Source organism: Etheostoma spectabile, chromosome 3, assembly GCF_008692095.1.
Source record: "Etheostoma spectabile isolate EspeVRDwgs_2016 chromosome 3, UIUC_Espe_1.0, whole genome shotgun sequence".
NCBI lineage: Eukaryota > Metazoa > Chordata > Actinopteri > Perciformes > Percidae > Etheostoma > Etheostoma spectabile.
In genome coordinates, this window is record NC_045735.1 from 17,983,437 (window position 1) to 18,004,295 (window position 20,859).

Below are 20,859 nucleotides of genomic sequence, written 5' to 3' on the forward strand. Positions count from 1 at the left end.
ATACCCTTGGAGCCGAGCTGCACCAATCACATCAGTGTATCTGATATAGGCGGGCCAGAGGCAAGCTGCACCAATCACATCAGTGGATCTGATATAGGCGGGCCAGAGGCAAGCTGCACCAATCACATCAGTGGATCTGATATAGGCGGGCCAGAGGCAAGCTGCACCAATCACATCAGTGGATCTGATATAGGCGGGCCAGAGGCAAGCTGCACCAATCACATCAGTGTATCTGATATAGGTGGGGCCAGAGGCAAGCTGCACCAATCACATCAGTGTATCTGATTTAGACAGCCCAGAGGCGAGCTGCACCAATCACATCGGTGTATCTGATATAGGCGGGGCCAGAGGCGAGCTGAACAGATGACAATAGTTTAATCTACTCGTTAGCTCCGCTGGTAGCTAAGGGTGTGGCGCTCTGGATACGTCACCCCATGTGTAGTTGTGATTGGTCGTAATGTTGTCCAACTGCGTGCAGTGAGACTCAAATGCATGCTTGGTGCCGCACCTCAAGGTGGACGACTTTCGGATTTGGGTCTGGATTTCCAGGTTAGGAACCAAAAGGAATGGGGCTGAATTCCACAGAGAGGGTAGGGTTTTTGGGATAGAATTGGTTGTTGGTTATGATTTTCTTGGGATTTTTTTCGATTACAACAAAAACACAGAAAAAGCTTGCCTCACCCATTTAATCTCTAAGTAAAATGTGCTTTTATTGTAGAGCTTTTGGACTTGATTTTTTGGACTTGTATTTATTAATATGAGTGGAATTGGTTTTACTTGCTTATTCTGATACAGTTAATGCCTTTTGTTACCTGATTTCAATTTTAAATATTTGATTTTAGAATTTGTTGATTTTGATTTGCTGCACTGGGATTTGAAAAATTCTCTATACATAAATAGTAATTTTTATTATAAATGTACTTTACATCCAAATATATTTTGTTGAAACACTTGAAAGGTTAGGAACCAGAGGGTCGCTGGTTCAAGTCCACATATGGACCAAAGTATGGTGGTGGACTGGTAGCTGGGCACTGCCAAGGTGCTCTTGAGCAAGGCACCGAACCCCCAACTGCTCGGGAGAGACCCCCCCCCACTCTGAGATCTCTCCATTAGTGCATGTACAGGTATTGAGCATGTGTGTGTAATTCAGGCCTGTGTGTGATAACAACAGAGAGTAAATTGTAATTTCCCCTTGCGGGATTAATAAAAGTATAGATTATTATATATACATTATTATTTGTGATTATTTTACCCGTCCAAGGCCGACTTCATGTGCTTTATGTTGAGCTTCATCAAGCTTTTGCTGCTGCTGCTGCAGTATTCTTTCCTTCCTCCCGAGCTGCTGCTATTGTGACAAGAAACACGGAAGGCATGAGTCCGCATTCGCATGTGTGTATCAAAAGAATTCATTGAAGTGTAAATAATAAAAGACAATACCTCATATTCACTAAGTAATTTGTTCCGTTCACTCAACTTGCGACTAAACTCTGCCTGCAAACAGATATACGGCATGATTTATGAGTGTTATATTTCTCTCGTATGCACCTGCATCCACGGGTCAAGCAAGTCAAATATTTTATCGTGTCAAACTGAAATCATCACTTGTCTCACATTTTCCCCTTCCAGCTGATCTTTGGCCATGTTGCACCTCAGTAGTTCCTGTTTTAGCTGCAGCACCGCATCCTCCTGCACTGCCAGGCGCTGCTGCAGAGCATCCTAATGAGAAAGACAGGGAGATTAAAGTAAAGTCCAGAGAAGACCTGAATACAGATACTCTTCCTCCACCTGCCTCATCGACAGCATACACCATCCTCCAAAATGTATTATCTTCATAAAGAAATAAAAAAAAAACATATTGTGTGTGATAGAAACTGCAGAATCAATTTGGAACACCCTAAAATTGGAATAAATGGAATTATATGCTTTAATCTGTTTTAATTCAATAATTCAAAGTTTGAGTAAGAGGGTTACCCTGATGGCCTGAAGGTGGCGTGCCTCCTGTTTGTTTCTCAGGAGTTCCCTCTAAGAGCCACAGAAATGAACACAGGCATAAGAGAAAGAATTTCTTTGCTTGTACATTAAACCTAATTACATTTACTAACTGTACCTTAAGATCAAGGGCTTCCTCCATGCTTTGGTCCAGACGACTGCGGATTAGAACCTTCAAAGGGAGAGGGTATGAGCAGCGTAATTAGAGAATGGAAAAGTGTCAGAACGTATGAGGAGGCAGTGGGCCTGTTTCACAGCGTGCTAGCAGATCAGAGAGATTCAATTGTGCTCTACAGTAGCCCCTCTCGAGAGGAGCGATGGCTGCAAACATCATCACAATCAGGACTGACACTGACACCCCCACACAAAGTACGAGCAAGTGCGGTTTCTCGATTTAGCAGAGAGAAGGCACCGTCCAGCTGCTGTTCGCGTTAGCCACGCGGTTATCTCCGAACTCACAGACCATCCTGTCCTCCTGGGGAGACAGCCATGGAGCAGCAACCCCTGGGACACCAACACCCCACACACACACACAAACACACACACACACACACCCCACACCAACACACACACACACACACACCACACACCCCCAAAACACACACACACACACACCACCCCACACACCACCACACCACACACACACCCACACACCCCGACAACCACACACACACCACACACACACACACACCACACACACACACACACACCACACACACACACACAAAAACACACACACACACAGTAAAGGGCCCTGCGAGCATAACGACATAGCCCTGGCAGAGAAGCCTGATTTATTTCTTATTTGTAAATACAGCCGTTTGGGTATTTATAAATGGTGCACAACAGGGTTCTCATTTCTGCTAATAACTGAATTGAACTAAATTGAACTGTATCAAATTGAAATAATTTTGAAAAGCCTGCAGTAGTACAGACAGACTTCATCCTCTCACCTGAATGCTCTAACTCACATATACAGTGCACAGCTTCAGTGCATACACAAAAAGAATATATATTTAAGGATTAAGCAATATTTATAAGCTTAATAAAATAGCAATGAACTTTTTTCAATATATAAATACTATTTTCTAATTTATATGTTACAGTGGTGTATTATGGCCATTGTATGAAAAAAATATACTGTTTATTACAGAGCCAGGAGAGAAGGGCATTATTCTAGAAAAACAAAACTCAGAATTTTCAAGATTAAAGTTATATATTCAAGAGAAAAAAACTCAGATATTCTCTGAGACCATAAAGTCATAAATGTGCAAAAAAGGAAACTCAGAGGAATTGTATTTGTTTTTGTCAAGGAACCACATTGCTTCACTTTGCAAGATAGAATCAGTCTCATCACACCACCGACACTGCTTCTTGCCGTTTATTATGCTTGCAGTGATGATCAGTCATATTGTGTCCCGCTGTTCCATAAATCCCATTTGAATTGTCTGTAGATGTAACCAGTGATATCTGATTATATTTGTCCATTGCGTTGAAGTACTAGACACTGGGTCGGAAAAAGGGCGGACAATGGGACTATTTGTCCACCAACTTTCAGGTGTTGTGGTATGGTAACTCTATTAACCGGCGCGCCAACATCCAAGTGCGTTGGGAGTGTGCCAAATAGAATTTTGGTAATTTTGTGGCCAAGCTTTCTTGGTGCACCAGTGGGAAACATGGACACGCGGTGGGATAAAAAAGAAGGCATTATTATAGGTGGGTGCATTAGAGTCTGTGGCAATCATAACATTCTCTACTTTCACCCCCAGCGTGTCCTTTCTCAGCCAAGTGTTTCAACAGAGTGATAGAGTTGAAAGCAAATCAGGTGTTGATTTGTTTCTTCATTATTTGACTGAATTTTTATTATTTTATTAATATTCTTTCAAATTGATATACATATTTGAAGCACTGAAAAACATCAAAATGTTTCATCAGTCTGGAACCAGGCTAAAACGTGTGCTATATTTGAGCTGTTCCCTTTATCTGGTGCATTTGCAGTCTGTGCGCCTTCTGTCAATGTGCAGGTGCAGTAGTTTGTTTTTAAAGTGTGTCATCCCCAGGACTTACCTGTAGGCGGAACACCATCCTCCTGGCATCCTGCATCTCCTTCTCCAGCTGCTCTTGGTGGGCGTCCAGCTGCTCTTCCCAGGACTTCTCTTCTTCCTGCACATCGTGCCCGAGGGAGGGACACAATCCACACAGAGACACATCTTCTGAAAGGAAGAGAAGTACAGAGGAGATGAGGCAAGGGAGCTTTTTAGGGATTCATTGCATTGCATCTTGCTCTAAAAGAGTTGATGTGCAGCCAACCAACCTATGACAGATTTCTTCTCTGTCAGCTCAGATTTGTCATCCTGAAGTTCCCCCTGGTCCTCAGACTGATCATACAGTGTTTCTTCTTTCGGGGTGTCAGTGGACTGGGTGATAACATACTCCTCTTTCGGGGAGTGAGCAGGGCTGGCTGAGCTGAGGCTGAAACAGATGGCGGGCACAGGCAGGAATCAGTGTGTGTATTTGCATCTCTGCCAAATGAATGGTAATAAATAAGCCAAGCAAACATAAAATGGAAATATACGCTTTAATAACTACCCAAAGAGCATAAACATGTGAATTAATCTCAATTGGGCTAAATATTTTAAACCATATCTGCTTTTAAACACGCAATGCCCATAAGACAGACTATTTTACAAGTAAATAGTCTGTGATGAGAATAGAATGAGAATGCACGAGATATGATTAAAACCTGGAGCAGGAATGGATGCAACTCTGTCATTTTTCCCACAGGAAATTCTTTACATAGTTTGCGGCCATAATTTCAAAACATAAGGCTAGTAGGATTTCTGAGTGGCTGGTTGGTTTTTGCAGCTTAATGTGTTTTGTGTTTTCTGAGAGCATCTCGAGCCGCCTCAGGTAGAGGCCGGCTGTCATCTTCACTCTGCTGTGTTTGTAGGAAGAGGATACAGCTACTCTGACCTGTGACCTATGGCGTTATGCATGGTCCTTTAACATGGGATTTCTTTCTTTCTCCCTCTGTCTGCATGGGAAAACATGACTGCTTCTGGGGAAACAGATCTTAACTCTATGCTAGAGAAGGGATAGAGAGGCATCACTTCATCACCCTGCCCCCGAGGCCAAAAAAAAACTAAGAGGGGGGAAAATAAACTGTGGACTTAACTGTGGGATAAAACTGTTTAGAAACCAAACAATGTCCCGAGGGATTGCATTTGCACAGTTAAACATGTTTCTCCCATACAAATGCAGTGAGTTTTCGATTGTAGCCGATGAGATTTTCTGCTTATCTAATAGCATTACTCAGCACGAGCTAATACCACAACAGACAGTAAACCGTTACACTTGTATTATCCGTCACTTCACGCTGTCTCTGTATGGAGTAATTGTGAAAGTGTTCCTGTGACTACTTACCATAATGTGCACCTAAGTTCTGTCTCTCAGCCACCAAAGAAACTGAAATCAAGACTAAGTGTCTCCAGCCATGCTAGAGGCTTTGTGAGGCTGTACTTAGGCACAACTTTGAGCTAAATGCTTAAAATGCCAAAGCTAACATGCTGATGTTTAGCGGGAATAATGTTCACCATTTAAGGCGTTTAGCGGGTATAATGTTCAACATTTAAGCTGTTAGCATGCTAACAACTAAATGCGTAGTAAAACTGAGGCTGTTGGGAATATTTTGCAGCTTTTTGGTCGTAAATCAAAGAATTCAACATTGGACCTGATTATGGCACTAGATGGAAAGTAAAGGGATCACCAAAGTTATTTTTATTCACCCAGAGGGAAACATGAATGTTTGAACCAAAAAACCCTAAAAACCACAATGTCGACCTCAAGGTGGCGTCAGAAGTAAAGTCCGAGGATCACCAAAGTGATTGGATGTCTGTCCCACATTTCATGGCAATTTATGTAACAGTTGTTGAGATATTTCAGTCTGGAACTAAATGAAGACCCAACCTACGGACTGACATAGCCCTCCTGCTGCTAGCATAGGGAAGCCTATAAAGATATAAACTTTCATTTTAGGTTTTTGAGTTTGGTTACATAAAACATACGCCACATTGAAAAACTGTTTGATTTGATCCTTCCGACGTCTCAGAAAGAGTAATTGCACCAGGTCACGTCAAAAACCACGAACTGAGGGTCTTATCAGATGCTGCTGTGATTATCCCTAAGTGTTTTTGCAAAGGGGTTAAAAGCAGCTGCCATGAACTAATCTTGTCATTGCAGACAATGACATTACCAAGATACCCTCTAACATTCTCTCACCGTGCAGCTGTTCAATAAACTAACAAATTAATTTGAGATGTTTGCCCCTGTTGCAAAAAAAGATTACATACATATTTGGACCATATAGGTTAAGCTAAAGCTTAAGCGAGGTTATTGTATTTGGTATTTCATGTATTGCAGCACTTTCCCTTGGGATAAATAAAGTTTCATCTTATCGTAAAATTATTAACATTTGTGTAGCATAAACTTTGTGACATAGGGCATGCCTTGGTGGAGGTCTGCACTCTCTGAATGCCCTTCTACTGTAGTTGCATTATGTTTTGGAAGTTTTACTTAAGTATCTGTGTATTTCTATCATCAACTGTAATCAGCATGCAAAGTCTATACATTAACCGGTTCATTTTTAAAGGACCACTTCAATACAGTAGCCAATGGTTGGCGTCTCTGGTAAATACTGTACCAAATCGAGGCAAATATACATATTTTATGAAATGTGCACGGTTCAAAAGTGAGCCATATTCAACAGTACACAAACATTTTGTATATGTTATTATTAATATAATTTTAAAAGAATAATGTTTATCCGAATCATGAAATGGATAAGCAGGTAATGGAAGTTAGACAGTGGTTGCTAGGCAATAGCAGCTTAGCTCACACAGCCGGGGACACACCCACACCTACTGCACTGTAAACACTGTGAACAATAACCTGCACAGTTGGGGGTATCAAAGTCATATTGGTGTGGTGAAATGCATTGTGAACACTGAGACGGAGACCAACATGCTGATCAAGATGATTCAGATGATGTATAGTCTCCTGAATTTAGGCCTGATGTATTTATATCTATGCTACCGATGCACTCAGTAGACAAAAATAGCATCCTGGATTGACATCATGTTAAAATAACAATTAAAAAAACAGCTCTTACCATTTCATCTGTTTGGCTCCCATGCTGGTGTTTACAGGCTTAACCCCCCATTCAGTCAAAGCCCCGCATCTGGGCAATGCTCTGCTTCTCAGTCAGGACCATAGCCCAAACACAGCCAGAGATAGCAGGGAAGGGAGCAGCCCTGAAAGCAGCAGGCGTCTCCACTTTGCACACTGTGTTCAATCAGAAATGACAGCACGTTCAAATCCTCTCCAGCAGCATATTCCTAAAACATAAAGCTCCAAATCCTAATCAAAAGCCCTGAAGCCTTCCCCTAAATCATACCGAGGCTCAGTCCTAGCTGGCAGGGAGTGACAGATAGAGGGAGAGAGGATTGGTGCTCAGCAACACCAAAGAGTAAAGTCTGCCTGGTTTCTCATTGCACTCGCCTTGTGCTTGAGCTCACCAGCTCCCATTCACGAACACACAATGTTTTTTGTTCCTTGCGGACGAGAACTGATGCAGCTTTTGTGCATCTTTTTCACCCTTTTTTCTCTGCCGGTCTTTTTGCATTTATTCCCTCTGCCCTCCCTCCCTCCTTCCCCTCTTTCTCTCCTGCTCGGACGCACTGGCTTTGTATCAGTCCTTCCTTCTTTCAGTGAGCGAGGATGTCAGATATGGCTCTGTCTGGGTGTGTTTACCCTCCCCCCTCTCCCTCGTGAGTCCTCCCTCCTTTCCTCACTGATCTCTCCTGTCACAAGGAAGAGGAGAAGGAGGAGGAAGATTTTCTCCTTCTTCTTTCCCTTTGCATTTTGTGTACTGTATGTTACTGCAGCTAAAATCAGAAACATCCACGTGGATCGACAAAAAGAGAAATCTATGTGGTTTGTTGAAAAAAATCCCAGGCTTGCATAACAGCATACCACACAAGCCAAAACATGTGAGAGCTTAATGATATAGTTACACAGTCACAGGAAGTATGGGGTTACTTGTTTACTTAAAATGGTATTTATAGAAATCACACATCAGCCTGCATTTTTTCCTGTTTTTAGTAGACTTCATCATTGTCACAGTGTCATTACGGGTCTCTGTCAAAAAAAATCAGTCAGACAACTGCAGCCTATTCAGGACCCTGCTAAAAAAAAAAAGAGTAAGACATCACATTACTCTCAGAGCTTTGAACTGGCTTCCTATGGATCAACTCATTGATTTTAAAATATAGTAATCTATATAGCACTGAATGGTTTGGGGCCAAAATACATTTCTGATTTGTTACTCTGTTACGAGCCACTTGGACCTCTAAGAACATCTGGGCCAGGCTCGCTCGCCGTCTCCAGGGTCAGAACCAAACATGCAGGAGCAGCTTTTAGTTTTTATAAACCGGAGATCTGAAATAAACCTCCAAAACACTTGAAATCTGCCCCATCACTGTTCTTAAGCTTAAGATTTTTGCCACTGCTTTTCCTGAGGTCCTGTAAAAGATGTTACATTTCTTTTGTTTCTTTTCTTATTTATGAATTGTCTTCTTTCCAGTTTTATTAGTTGTATTAGTATGCTTAAGTAAAGTACTTTAAATTCCCTTTGTATCTGAAATATGCTGTATACACAAACTTGCCTTACAATTACAGCTCTTTCCACATTACTCATTATTGTGTACTGTATGTAGTAAACAGCATTTTTATGGCAACTGTGACAAAAAGCCTACAAAACACAAGTTATTAAGAGAATGCTCTAAAACATTAGAGCCATCAGATTAAACCAATATGCAAAAAGTGTCATATTTAGAATTTCAGCTGCCGGCAACAGAAACAGAGGGCATGTGCTGCTAAGTGTTGAGTACTAATGTTGCTGGTGTCATCAGTAAGTATATGAAATAGGTCTCTATTTGGTGGCTTGCAGTTTTGCCCAGAACTAAATGACTGTGTCTCAAATTCTGTATGACAACCATCAACACATGCTTTACGGAGCTACTTTACTGTAGACTGGTATTACAGAGCCATGGAAATATAGACCACCAGACTAAGGCAGCCTTAGATTTACATTGTAGTAAAATCAAACAACAGAGGCAATACTCCTCACATTAGGGTCACCAGTTTTATTTAACAAATAAGAGGACGCGAATAGTTTCTTTTATGAAGAGCCGTTTTGCTATAAACTTTAATTTACACTAAGCAACACTATATTAAGAAGAAGAAGAATAGCCTATCTACAAGGGTCTCATTCCATTTTTGTTAGAGAAATAATACTGCAAATAGTGTACCATAAATAGAAACCAGGCTCGGCGTTTCACTTTTACAACTGGCGCACCCTAAATAAGGGAGAGATCATTTTAACTTACTTCTATTTTTGGACATATAAAGGCACATAGTGACAAAACAAAAAATGTTTCCCTTTCTAAAAGCGTAAAAGACAACATTTATCACGCTATCACGTGTGTCTGGACCAATCACGTGAGGCCATTTTCCGGTGGCCCAAGCGCACGTAATGTCACAAAGGTTGTTTATCAGCAGATGATGGTCTAAATACATTTGTTTGAAAAATATATTTAATGTAGTAGGCTACATATTATGAATGAGATGCCGTTATATTTGATGCTTTAGTAGGTCAAACACAACATCTATTATCTCCGGTATTCACTATCTATAGTACATTTAAAAACTAGTATTAACTTTAAAAAAGAAAAAACGTTACAGGGATTTGTTGAGTGTTAATTACATATCCTGACACACGTTATCACAACAATAATCATTGCTTATTGGCTACATAATTTTCACGTCCTTGCATCAGGATATCAGTAACTATACAGGTTATACTGCCTCCTGATTTTCTGTGCGGGCTAAAACAGAAATGTCGCACCAGGCGTGTGAATCATCGCAATGTGCACGTTCATGGATTTGATGAAGGGATTAAATAGATAGACACCAAAGAAAAAACAAATCAATCTAAGTATTGTTTCTAAAGAATGAGTGGCATGAATATTGGACGGAATAAGCTACGGGTAGAGTGTTATTATCAGTGTGGTTAATTGAGTAGCTTTCCCAAAAAAAACTTTCCTGAAGCAGCCTTTATGAAGTTCCAACTATTTCTTTTTGCACCCATTCCTATTTGAATGTTTTCGTTCCAATATTAAAAAGGCAAGGACAAACTCAGGTACAGGGTAGGCAGATGATGAAGACTGGGCAGACCAAGATGTGACTTAGGGAATTCGGGGGAAAAAAAAGACAATGGACAATATTCTATTTATGCGTGGATGATATATGAGGTGTGACTTTGCTGTTCAAAGTATGGCAGGAAAGTCATTGCATGACCGGGGAGCAGGGAGGTGAGAAGAAAGCCGATTATCCACAGGGACAGCATGCAGTTGGCCAATTTGTAAATCAAATCAGTTGCTAAAATACAATAGATTGTTTGCATGCTCACCATGGATTATGTTTGTAAATTATTATCGTGCCTTCCATTTAACAAGATTTATCCATCTTTGTTATTTCAATGACCTTCAAACAGACATGCATGAAGCACCGTGGACTGATTAGATTTTCACCCAGACAATCCCATCCATTTATGTTGTCAAATACCATTTAGAAAAGAACTCTGTGGCTGTTTAGGTTTATTGTACGGAGTAAACACTGAAGAGAGTAAAAGATCTCTCTGTCAGTCTCTGTCACCAAAATATGTTTGCATTAAATAGTTGCCGTAGTAAAATTAACTATTTTGCTCTGAAATTATCAAGCACTTAGAGCTCATCCCTCCAATCCAATCCAACTTTATTTGTTAAATGCTTTAAAACAACCAAAGTTGACCAAAGTGCTGTACAGAAAAATACAAAAATACAACATAACATAATAACATGAGTAAAAATAATAGCTGCGCAATAAAAAGCAATTAAACTAATGATTAAATTAAGTAAATGAAGTGGACATCTTACTAGGTGTCAAAGGCCACAGAGAAGAAGTGGGTTTTAAGACGTGATTGAAAACCAGACAAAGAAGAGGCCTGTTTAACGTGCAGAGGCAGATAATTCAATAATTTAGGAGCCGACAACGCAAAGGCACGGTCCCCTCTGAGCTTCCGCTTAGTTTTAGGCACACTCAGGAGCAGCTGATCATCTGGCCTGAGAGAGCGTGTCAGTATGTAAGGGCGGATAAGCTCAGCAAGGTAGGGCGGGGCAAAACCATTCAAGGCTTTTAAAGCAAATAAAAGAATTTTAAAATGTATTCTAAATTGACTAGGAAGCCAGCAGAGTGAGGCTAAAATGGGGGGAATGTGCTCATGTTTACGTGTGCCAGTTAAAAGACGTGCAGCAGCAATCTGTACCATCTGGAGATGGCAATGGAGGACCCATTTACCCCCACATAACGTGCATTGCAGTAATCCAGCCTAGTGGTAACAAAGGCGTGGATTACTGTTTCAAAGTGCTATCTTGACAATATCTGCATTATTTTGGCCAGCTGCCTCAAGTGGAAGAAACTTGATTTGACAATAGCCTTGATCTGACTGTCAAACTCAAGCTCCTGGTCCACTTTAACCCAGGAACCCAGATCTACAGGGCGGAGGGGGTCCCAGTGGTGCCATCAAAAACCATCACTTCCATCTTTTCATCATTAAAATTTAAAAGGTTCAGAAACATTCAGGCCTTTATGTCGTCGAGACACATAAGTAGCAATCTGACGGAGAATACATCTTTTTTTTTTTTTTTAAAGGCACATATATCTGACTGTCATCTGCATAACAGTGGAATGAACTGCCATGCTGCCCAAGTATGGAACCCAGTGGAAGTAAAAAGAGAGAGAAAAGTAGAGGGCCAGGAACTGAGCCTTGTGGGACCCCACACAAGAGAGGAGCCGTGGAGGATACACAGTCACCAGGGCTAACATATAAAGTTTGGTTAACCAAGTACGATTTGAACCACTCCAGTCCTTTGCCCTTGATGCCCACCCATCGCTTCAAACGTGAGATTTTGGGCTGTGCAGGGTTTTAAAACCGCATTGGAAAACCTCTAGAATGTTATGTTCTTCCAGAAAGGCCATAAATTAACTGTGCACAATCTTCTCCAGGATTTTTGAGAGGAAAGTTTGGGGATAAGCCTGACATTTTCACGGACTGCAGGATGTAGTGCAGGTTTATTTTAAATCAGGGGTTGTACTACTGCAGGTTTAAAATTTTCAGGGACCACACCTGAGGATTGACTGCAATAACAGATGGTCCTACAGTGGGGAAAACCTCCTTAAATCGTTAAGGAGGGACCACATCCTTTGGAGAACGTGAGGGCTTCAAATGACCAATAATGTCCCGTAAAAAGGAAAGAGTCACAGGCTGAAACTGGTCAAAAACAGCAGTGCAGGGGACAGAGATTGAGGGGTCATAAACTGAAGGTGAGATTTGAGTCCTAATTAAAGTGACTTTTTAAATAAAGAGTGAAGGAAGTTTTCACACATAGCAGTGGACGCCTCCATACAGGCAGTCTGCGGGGTATTTAGAAGTGAGTCAACAGTGTTAAACAAAACACGAGGCTTGTGACAGTTTGACAGGATAATATCAAAGAAATGTTTTCTTTTAGCATCTTTTACAGTTTCCTGATAATGACGCCAGCAGTCCCTTTACATTTCAAAAAACACCTGCAGTTTGTCCTTTTCCACTAAAGCTCAGCTCTATGGCACTCACGTATAGCAGCATGAGTCATGTCGTTTAGCCAGGGCTCAGATTTAGTTTTAGGCTGCCTGGATTTTAATTGAGCCACAGTGTCTAAAACAGTTTGGCAGGTGGAGTAAAACCATGAGCTAAGCTCCTCTGTACTGCCCACAGACTCAGGAATGACAGAGTTCTGATTGAAAGCAACCGAGAACTGAACAGCAGTGGAAGGGTTAATAATACTATACCTCTGCCAAGGCTGCCCAACCTCCTACATTTGTCATCTTAATAACAGAAAATGGCTTAAAAAAGTTGAACCTTCACATAAAAACAAGACCTTTTTACATTCAATTGAAGTAAAATACTTAATAATAAAAATTATAAAAAGATTATAAAAAATACACTATCAAAAATCCCATTTTATCTTGAGATATCTTGGATTCACCTGGATTTAGGTCTGAACACAAATACGTCCACCAAATTTCAATGAAATCTGTCAAATTGTTTATATATCTTTCTTATTAATTGCTTAGTAACAATAAACGTGATTGTGAAAATTACCAAAGGGTAAAAACTGGTTGTTGAAATTCAGGTCTGAGTCCATATTCCTATTTTTCTCCAAAAACAACCACCTCAGTTTTTTCTTCATTTAATTGAAGTAAGTTCTGGCACATCCAGTTAATTGTTCAAAGCCTTAACGTTGACATTAGAGTTGACACGTTGTCCTCTCCAGTTTAGTCTGATTTACTCACAATAACGTAACGCTCAAGTAGGTTTTGCTTTAGTTTATTATTAAGCTAAGTAACCCAATATTCTTGTTTCTTTAGACATTACCTTGTAGAAGGCAGAACGCCAAAACAAATTCACAGAAATGTGTTGTCAAGGCTAACTTGTTAGCCAATAGTTAGCTTACACATCTCTTGTTCTTCCTTGCCGCCACTTGGTGTGCCCTGGTTCAGTCTGCCATGAGAAGAAGAAAAAACATATATATTTGCTTAATATTTGACTTTCTTCATCAGTCATTCTTTAATGTTTTGGTTTGTTGGTCAAGCTAACCTAAATAATTAGCCGGAGCTGCGCTCTCGACTATCAGCTAGCGTCTATCTCCCTTCACTGAGACATTTGATTCAATGTTGAAATGAAATTTGCTAAAATGGCTAAAAGATTTATTGTAAAAGATTTAAAACATGCAATAGTTAATTTTTATCTTGCTGCCCAGCGTTATTTGTTCATTTATCAACTGATGTTAAGCTTGTGTCATTAAAAATGAATTTATTTATCATTTCAATCATTCAAAAAAACAACCATATCGGCAATTTTGCAGTTAAAACAGTTCCAGTGTTGAATATCCACCAACTGGAACGGTTCTCAGCGTCTACATTGGTTATTGACGGACCATTGGACCAATCACAGTTCCCTTTTTTCCAAAGTTCAGTGACGTAGGATGTGCGACATCGTTACGTATGTCAGGAAAGCGGAAGTGCCGGTAGAGGCTGGCTGTAAACTGTTAGCCGTATTTTTTCTCTTCTTGAATGCTACTCATTTTGGAACGGTACAGTTTGTACACATTTACGAAATGACCGCGAAAGTGTTGTAGTTTATTCATATTTTAAACAGGTTCATTCTTGTTGCTTGACTTATATATTTGTATCTGAATATCCTACAGTGTTAGCTACCGAGCTAAGCTAACAGGAGATGTTGAGTGTTCATGTAACAGAGTCATTATTACAGCTAGCATGTGTTAAGAAGCTTATCTGTCGTTGTTACTCTTATCTTTAGGCGTATTAACCAGAGGTCGGTCTATTCTCTCGATTAAATTAATAAATGAATGAATTTATCCATACCAGGAGTCATCATGTCCAAGCAGCCGCTGGGGAAGACGTTGTTGAAGAATGTAATCCGCCACACAGATGCCCACAACAAGGTGCGTTTGAGTTCGTGTGTATGTGTAACAGGTGGGAAACGTACCCATTACTACTACTAATGTAGCTTGATAAAACAGCCGTGGAAAATAGTTTGCCTTCATTATGTTAAAGAGGTCTGCTGATTGAACTCAGTGATCCTTTTGTGGGCTGTTTGTGGTGCTGTTTAATTGTGTTGCGTTAAAGTGATGATGGCAACTGAGTGTATAGACTTAACTGAGAACCCCTTTTTTTTAGTATATCTCTGCTCTATGATACCCTGAGAAACAACTAATTACATTGTCTGCAACACACTAATCTATAATCTCTATTACTAGTGATAGAGCTGTAGATAATTATTATTTTCGTTGAGTAACCTGTTTATTTTTCTTTTTTCAATTAACCGATTCATTTTGATTTAATTTAATTTTAATCTGTTTATTAATCCCCAATGGGGAAATTACAATTCCCACTCTGTGTCCACACTTTGTTAGTAACCACACACAGTCCTGAACTACACACACACACACACACACACACACACACACACACACACACACACACACACACACACACAACACACACACACACACACACACGCGCACGCTCAGGATCTATACATGCACTAATGGAGAGATGTCAGAGTGAGTGGGCTGCCAGCTGAACCAGCGCCCTGAGCGGGTCGGGGGGGTACGGTGCCTTGCTCAACAGCACCTGGCAGTGCCCAGGAGGTGAAGTGGCATCTCTCCAGCCACCAATCTCCCTACACTCCCTACTTTTTGGTCCACACGGGGACTTGAACCAGTGACCCTCCGGTTTCCAACCCAACTCCCTATGGACTGAGTTACTGCCACCCCAAAAATAAATAATGTTTCCGCCCGGTCTCAAACCGGGGACCTTTCGCGTGTTAGGCGAACGTGATAACCACTACACTACGGAAACTGGCTAAAGATTGTTTGTTCTATTAAACATGAGAGAATTTCGAAAAGGGCCCATCACAATCTGTTAAACCCTAAGGTCAAAAATACATATCCTTGCATTTGAGAGAGGCTGGAACTAGTTAACATTTGTCATTCATGCTATAACATCATTTAAATGGTAACAATTATTGAAATAGCTACGTTTTTCTGTCAAGAAGAGAGAATTTTTATCCCAGAGATGGATTGTAGTTTGATTTTGGAGTACAAATATCAATGAGTTTAGATATAAATCTAGGTTACTGATATTTTTCACAGTTTTTCAGGTTCACAAACTCAATGTTTACCAAACTAACATGCAGTTTTGTGTATGTATGTATGTATTTATGTATATAACCTTTTATAAGTATTTTTTATTATGTATATCCAAATGCTTTTGTTGAATCCAAATAAAGTATAATAGGTGTGTAAGAGTGTGTGTATGCTTCTGGGCAGTTTTTAATGCACTTACTTTGTTGACCCTTTACAGATCCAGGAGGAGATGGAGATGTGGAAAATGCGAAACTGGGAGGTCCACACGTCCCACCCCAAACATTTGTCAGATACAAAGAATATGAGGTAGGAGCACTGAATGTCCCAATTTAATTTGAGCCACCTCAACCCAAGTGACACCAAAACATTTCTGTTTCATAATGTAGCTCCCAGCTTAGAGAGTTGTAACGGTATGTTGCCATTTGATGTTTTGTATGATTGTTGTTTTCCAGGGGCCATATGCACTGTGATCGAGTATCAGATCGTTCTAGAGAGCGAGTCTCAGAACACGATGACAGGGAGGCTCGATACTGGAGTCGAAAACTGTATGAATTTGAGGCCAATGATCCTGACAGGTACAGTACATGTCTCAGTCTTCATCTAAATATGTTTTAGTTTTTTGCATGTCTTTGGAAAATCTCGGTGCTTAATTTCTGAAAGGTAAAAAAGATGAAGGTTAATTTGTTTCCCTATGTGTAATCTAGACAGTGCACATTTATCCAGCTGTAAATTTTGTTCACAATACTAGGTGTCTGTATATTATATTCATAGGACAAATCTATCCGTAAAATTCTGTTTATAATAGTATTCATCTCAATATTTATTCAGAACATATCCATGTCCTGCACTTATGGAACCATTGTATATCCTGCACTTACTGCTATTGACCTAAACTGCATTTCGTTGCCTTGTACCTGTACCTGTGTAATGACAATAAAGTTAAATCTAATCTAATTTATCCATAATATAGTGTGAACGTCACGATTGAAAAATCTTCATTATCATCTTATGTGTTCACATCCAGGTGGGGACATAGTGGCTTCAAGGAGCTTTATCCGGAGGAGTTTGAAAGCGACAGGTAAGCACATATGCAGCACTGCATCCAATAAACAAGAGCTGAGAATTAAGCTACGAATCAGATTTCAAAGGGGCACTCCAGATATTTGGCACTGTACTTCCATAAAGTTGAGGCTCATACAAGAGATATATATTTACAAAATAATTGTTTGTCTCACATCAGTGTGATGTGAATGCAATTAAACCCACATTTATTGGATATGGTGTTATATTATCAATGCAAAGTATTTTAGTCCCCACAAAAGGAATTCCCTATTCATACACACCTAGTTGACATGAACACTTGCAGGTTGTTAACACGGAATCTTTCACACCTCTACTATCCATGCCATACAACGTGTGAATGGGGAATTAGTTCCTCCCTGCTGGGTAAATGCAGTATTTATAAAAAAAAAAAAAAACAATTACAAAGAAAAAGCAGGCTGTCTGTTGAAACATTGATATTTCCGAGCCAAAGCTAAAATAACCCTGATGACATCAAGAGGGGTTATTTTTTTTCAGACTTTAGAAAGCTCCTCCAGATCCCCAGAGGAGATTATACAACTGTTTCACTAGTCGAGTAGCACACCAAATGACGCATAAACTGATTTTGATATGTTAAATTGGTGGATTGCCCCTGATACACCTGTCTAGCTGACATTTATTTTGTTCAATTTTTCTTGTCTTTAGTGAAGAAAACAGTGGCACAAAGAAGATTAGACGCCACAAAATGAAAAAGTCCAAGTCTGCGACAGAAGCAAGCTTATCAAAACGATCAAAAAGATCCTCTCGGAAGAAGAAAAAGAAGAAGAAAAACGAGGAGGAAAAGCGTAAGAAAACCGAGTGCTCGAGCGGCGACAGCAGCAGCGATGACAGCAGCGCCAGTAAAGACAAGCAGCGGCGGAAAAGGACTAAAAGTCGCCATAAAAACAAGAAGACGGCAAAAACCAGAGGGCGACACCAGGGAAGCAGTTCAGACGACAGTAATGATGAAGTAGAAAGGGACAGACGGACACAAAGGCGCAAAAAGCGAAAGCAGGACTCCCACAAAGACTCAGACTCGGGGCCAAACTCAAAAAAGAGCAGAAAAAACGGTAAAGCAGCGGGTGAGGAGAGCTTGGATGATAGTTCTGGAGACTGAGATTCAAAGACATGGATAGACGCACGGCTCAGGTTAACAGCCAAGAAAACTTCTGCGGTTTCCTTTGTTTGCCTTCACAGAGGACTTGTCTCTGCAGGGCTGTTATGTATTGTACTTGTTAGACATCAACAAACTTGTGCTGTCTGCCCTCTCTGTGGGCGCTCGGTTTAGCGATACCTCATCCACCTCTGCAGTGGCTGGAAGCACACTGTACTACAGGCAGCATGACGAGAGAAGGTGGATATCCACCACCTGCCTCATTAATAACTGTCGGCTGCAGGCGCATTGATTGATTATTGTGAGTGACTGGCCTCCGACTGTCTGCCTCACAAGAAGACCTTCTGTCCTGTATTGACCTGTTTTTTTTATAGCACATTTTATTTGAGAAACAGAAACAAATTATGCAACTTTCCTGACAAATAATGATACAATGTGCATTTGCTTTTATCCGTGTTTTTTTTAGTTTTGTAAATTTAAATCTTTGTATGCAGCACATTGTCATTGGTGAACAATAAACATGTAGGTTGCTGTTTTCTTTTAATATTTTTTGGTTAGTTAAAATGTTTTTATTTATTTTCTCTCTAAGCATTGAATCTGGTGAAAATCGATATTTTTCTGATTCTTAACCAGTCCCATTGAAAGACCAAAAGCAACAATGAATTTACACAACTAACACTCGTCTGTGCAGCCAAAACCTCATTTAGCTTAGTGCAAAAACTGGGGGGGGTAGGTAGTCCAAAAAAGTTTTGTGTTGATTGTAATTTTTCTTTTCGGTGAATGTAGTCTGACCTTTTTAGGAGAGCAAAGGGGAGCTTTTATTTGTTTCTCATCATTTTTTTCCAGCCTGAATTTATGGTCAATGAATAAGGAAATGATACCTAATGTTGGAGTTAGGAAAGCAGAAATTAGGAATTATTTCAACTAAAATTAAAGGAATGGATGTTATGTTAATGGATGGATAATCACAAACTGGAATATGTCAACTTTTACTCAATACTATGTCAAAAGCACTTCAATTCTTTTTTTCAAATTGAATAAGACACCCCAAAATGATTGAAAGTAGAGATTTGTACTTGCCAAAGAGCGTTAATCATGTTATTTTAGGTAGTTAAAGAAGAAAAATGATAAAGGAAAACGGGTCAATTTGACCCCAAAATTACCCTTCAAAATCACCCCAAAGAGCGTTGGGTGGAATCAACCATGTTATTTTGGGTAATTACAATTGGGCAGGTAAAAAGAACATTAATATAGGAAAACGGGTCAATTTGACCCAAGGACAACATGAGGGTGAACACATTTTTTGACAATGTCCCCGGGGGTGCGTTTGGTTTTTCACAAAGTGAAACAATTTTCATACATCTCTTATATAACACCACTAACTGTATCTTTTAACAGATATGGTCAAATGTGTCTCGGACCTGACATTGGTTCCTGAACACACTGGAATACACATTTAAGAAACAGTTTCTACCTGTGTTGGGTGTCAAAGAAGTGAAACGAGGTGGAAGTTTAAATCTAGATGAGTGAGTTAATAATTCACGTATTCATTTTTTGGAAACAACCTCGGGTACGAGGAAAACATTTCCGATTTGAAGTCTTTCGTTTCCTTTTTTTTTAATCTGTCAGGCAGTTTGTGAAGAAATACAGGGGGGCAGCGCCCTCTCCTTAGGCCCTCGTTGATCAAAGAGTGCTGTCCCAGAACATGCAGTCTCTTTATGATGCGGGAGATATACCTTAATAACCTGCTATCCATGATCAAAGGGAATAAATGTAATGATTTGCACAAGTGCCCTTCAACTGCTGCTCTAGTCTAAGAGTTCTCAGTGGCTCAGATCTATACTGAAGAGAAGTACGGCTCTACTGCTTGGGTAATGTAGTTTTCAGAAACAGCCCTGGACAAAAAAAGGGGAACACTCATTAACACTAATCAAGCCATATAAAGCCGTCTCTATTTTCTGAGGAGGCTGAGGTCCTTCAACATCTGCAGGACAATGCTGAAGATGTTTTATGAGTCTGTGGTGGCCAGTGCTATCCTCTTTGCTGTTGCATGCTGGGGCAGCAGGCTGAGGGTAGCGGACGCCAACAGACTCAACAAACTGATTCGCAAGGCCAGTGACGTCGTGGGGGTGGATCTGGACTCTCTGTCGGGGGTGTCAGATAGGAGGATGCTGTCCAAACTACATGCCATCTTGGACAATGTCTCGCACCCACTCCATGGCTTGTTGCTCAATCACAGGAGCACTTTCAGTGACAGACTCATTCTCCCAAAATGCACTACAGAGCGCCACAGGAAGTCATTCCTGCCTGTGGCCATCAAACTTTTTAACTCCTCCCTCTAAGTGTCTGACACACACACACACACACACACACACACTTAGAGAGGTTGAAACTGGACAATATTATCTGTATTATCTGTTTTGTGCAATAACACTGGCCTGACATGTGTGCAATCTCAAATACCACAATTATTATTATTATTATTATTATTTAACTTTTCACCATTCCAAATCCTTAATTGTGTGAATTATGTAAATAATGTATAATAACATTCCTTTATGTAAATACCGTACGTATCCAATTCCTTATATTTCTTTATTTCTTGTATTTCTACTCTATTTATAATATTGTGCAACTACAACACAGAGTTTCCCTTCGGGGATCAATAAAGTATTTCTGATTCTGATTCTGATATAAACAACATGCTCCGTGCCGCCGTTTAGTTTCCTCCTACCACACTTTCCAGATTACATTTGTAGTTAAATAACTAAAATAACCTGGTAACATGTATGTCTGGGCTTACTGGGTATT

The 20,859-nt window shown here is 40.2% G+C and overlaps 2 protein-coding genes and 1 non-coding gene across 3 annotated transcripts in view; 1 reads left to right on the top strand and 2 right to left on the bottom strand.

The window, feature by feature from the left end:
- Positions 1 to 7,780, bottom strand: part of dixdc1a (DIX domain containing 1a) — a 10,371-nt gene extending 2,591 nt beyond the window's left edge. Inside the window, 11 exon segments of the mRNA XM_032509685.1 lie at positions 1,253 to 1,345; positions 1,438 to 1,491; positions 1,612 to 1,716; positions 1,972 to 2,022; positions 2,108 to 2,161; positions 2,402 to 2,466; positions 2,469 to 2,493; positions 4,057 to 4,202; positions 4,304 to 4,461; positions 7,157 to 7,329; positions 7,442 to 7,780. Coding sequence (XP_032365576.1) covers positions 1,253 to 1,345; positions 1,438 to 1,491; positions 1,612 to 1,716; positions 1,972 to 2,022; positions 2,108 to 2,161; positions 2,402 to 2,466; positions 2,469 to 2,493; positions 4,057 to 4,202; positions 4,304 to 4,461; positions 7,157 to 7,179 — 774 coding nt within the window. The 5' untranslated portion in view covers positions 7,180 to 7,329; positions 7,442 to 7,780.
- A 6,388-nt stretch (positions 7,781 to 14,168) lies between these two features.
- On the top strand, positions 14,169 to 18,562 carry nkapd1 (NKAP domain containing 1). Its single transcript, XM_032510650.1, is given in 7 exon segments — positions 14,169 to 14,244; positions 14,247 to 14,276; positions 14,572 to 14,648; positions 16,072 to 16,160; positions 16,307 to 16,429; positions 16,879 to 16,932; positions 17,601 to 18,562. Coding segments are annotated over 7 exon segments (900 nt in total). The 3' UTR covers positions 18,052 to 18,562.
- Positions 15,495 to 15,567, bottom strand: trnav-aac (transfer RNA valine (anticodon AAC)). The gene has a single exon. It is a non-coding gene; the product is annotated as a tRNA-Val (tRNA).
- Positions 18,563 to 20,859: the final 2,297 nt, after the last annotated feature.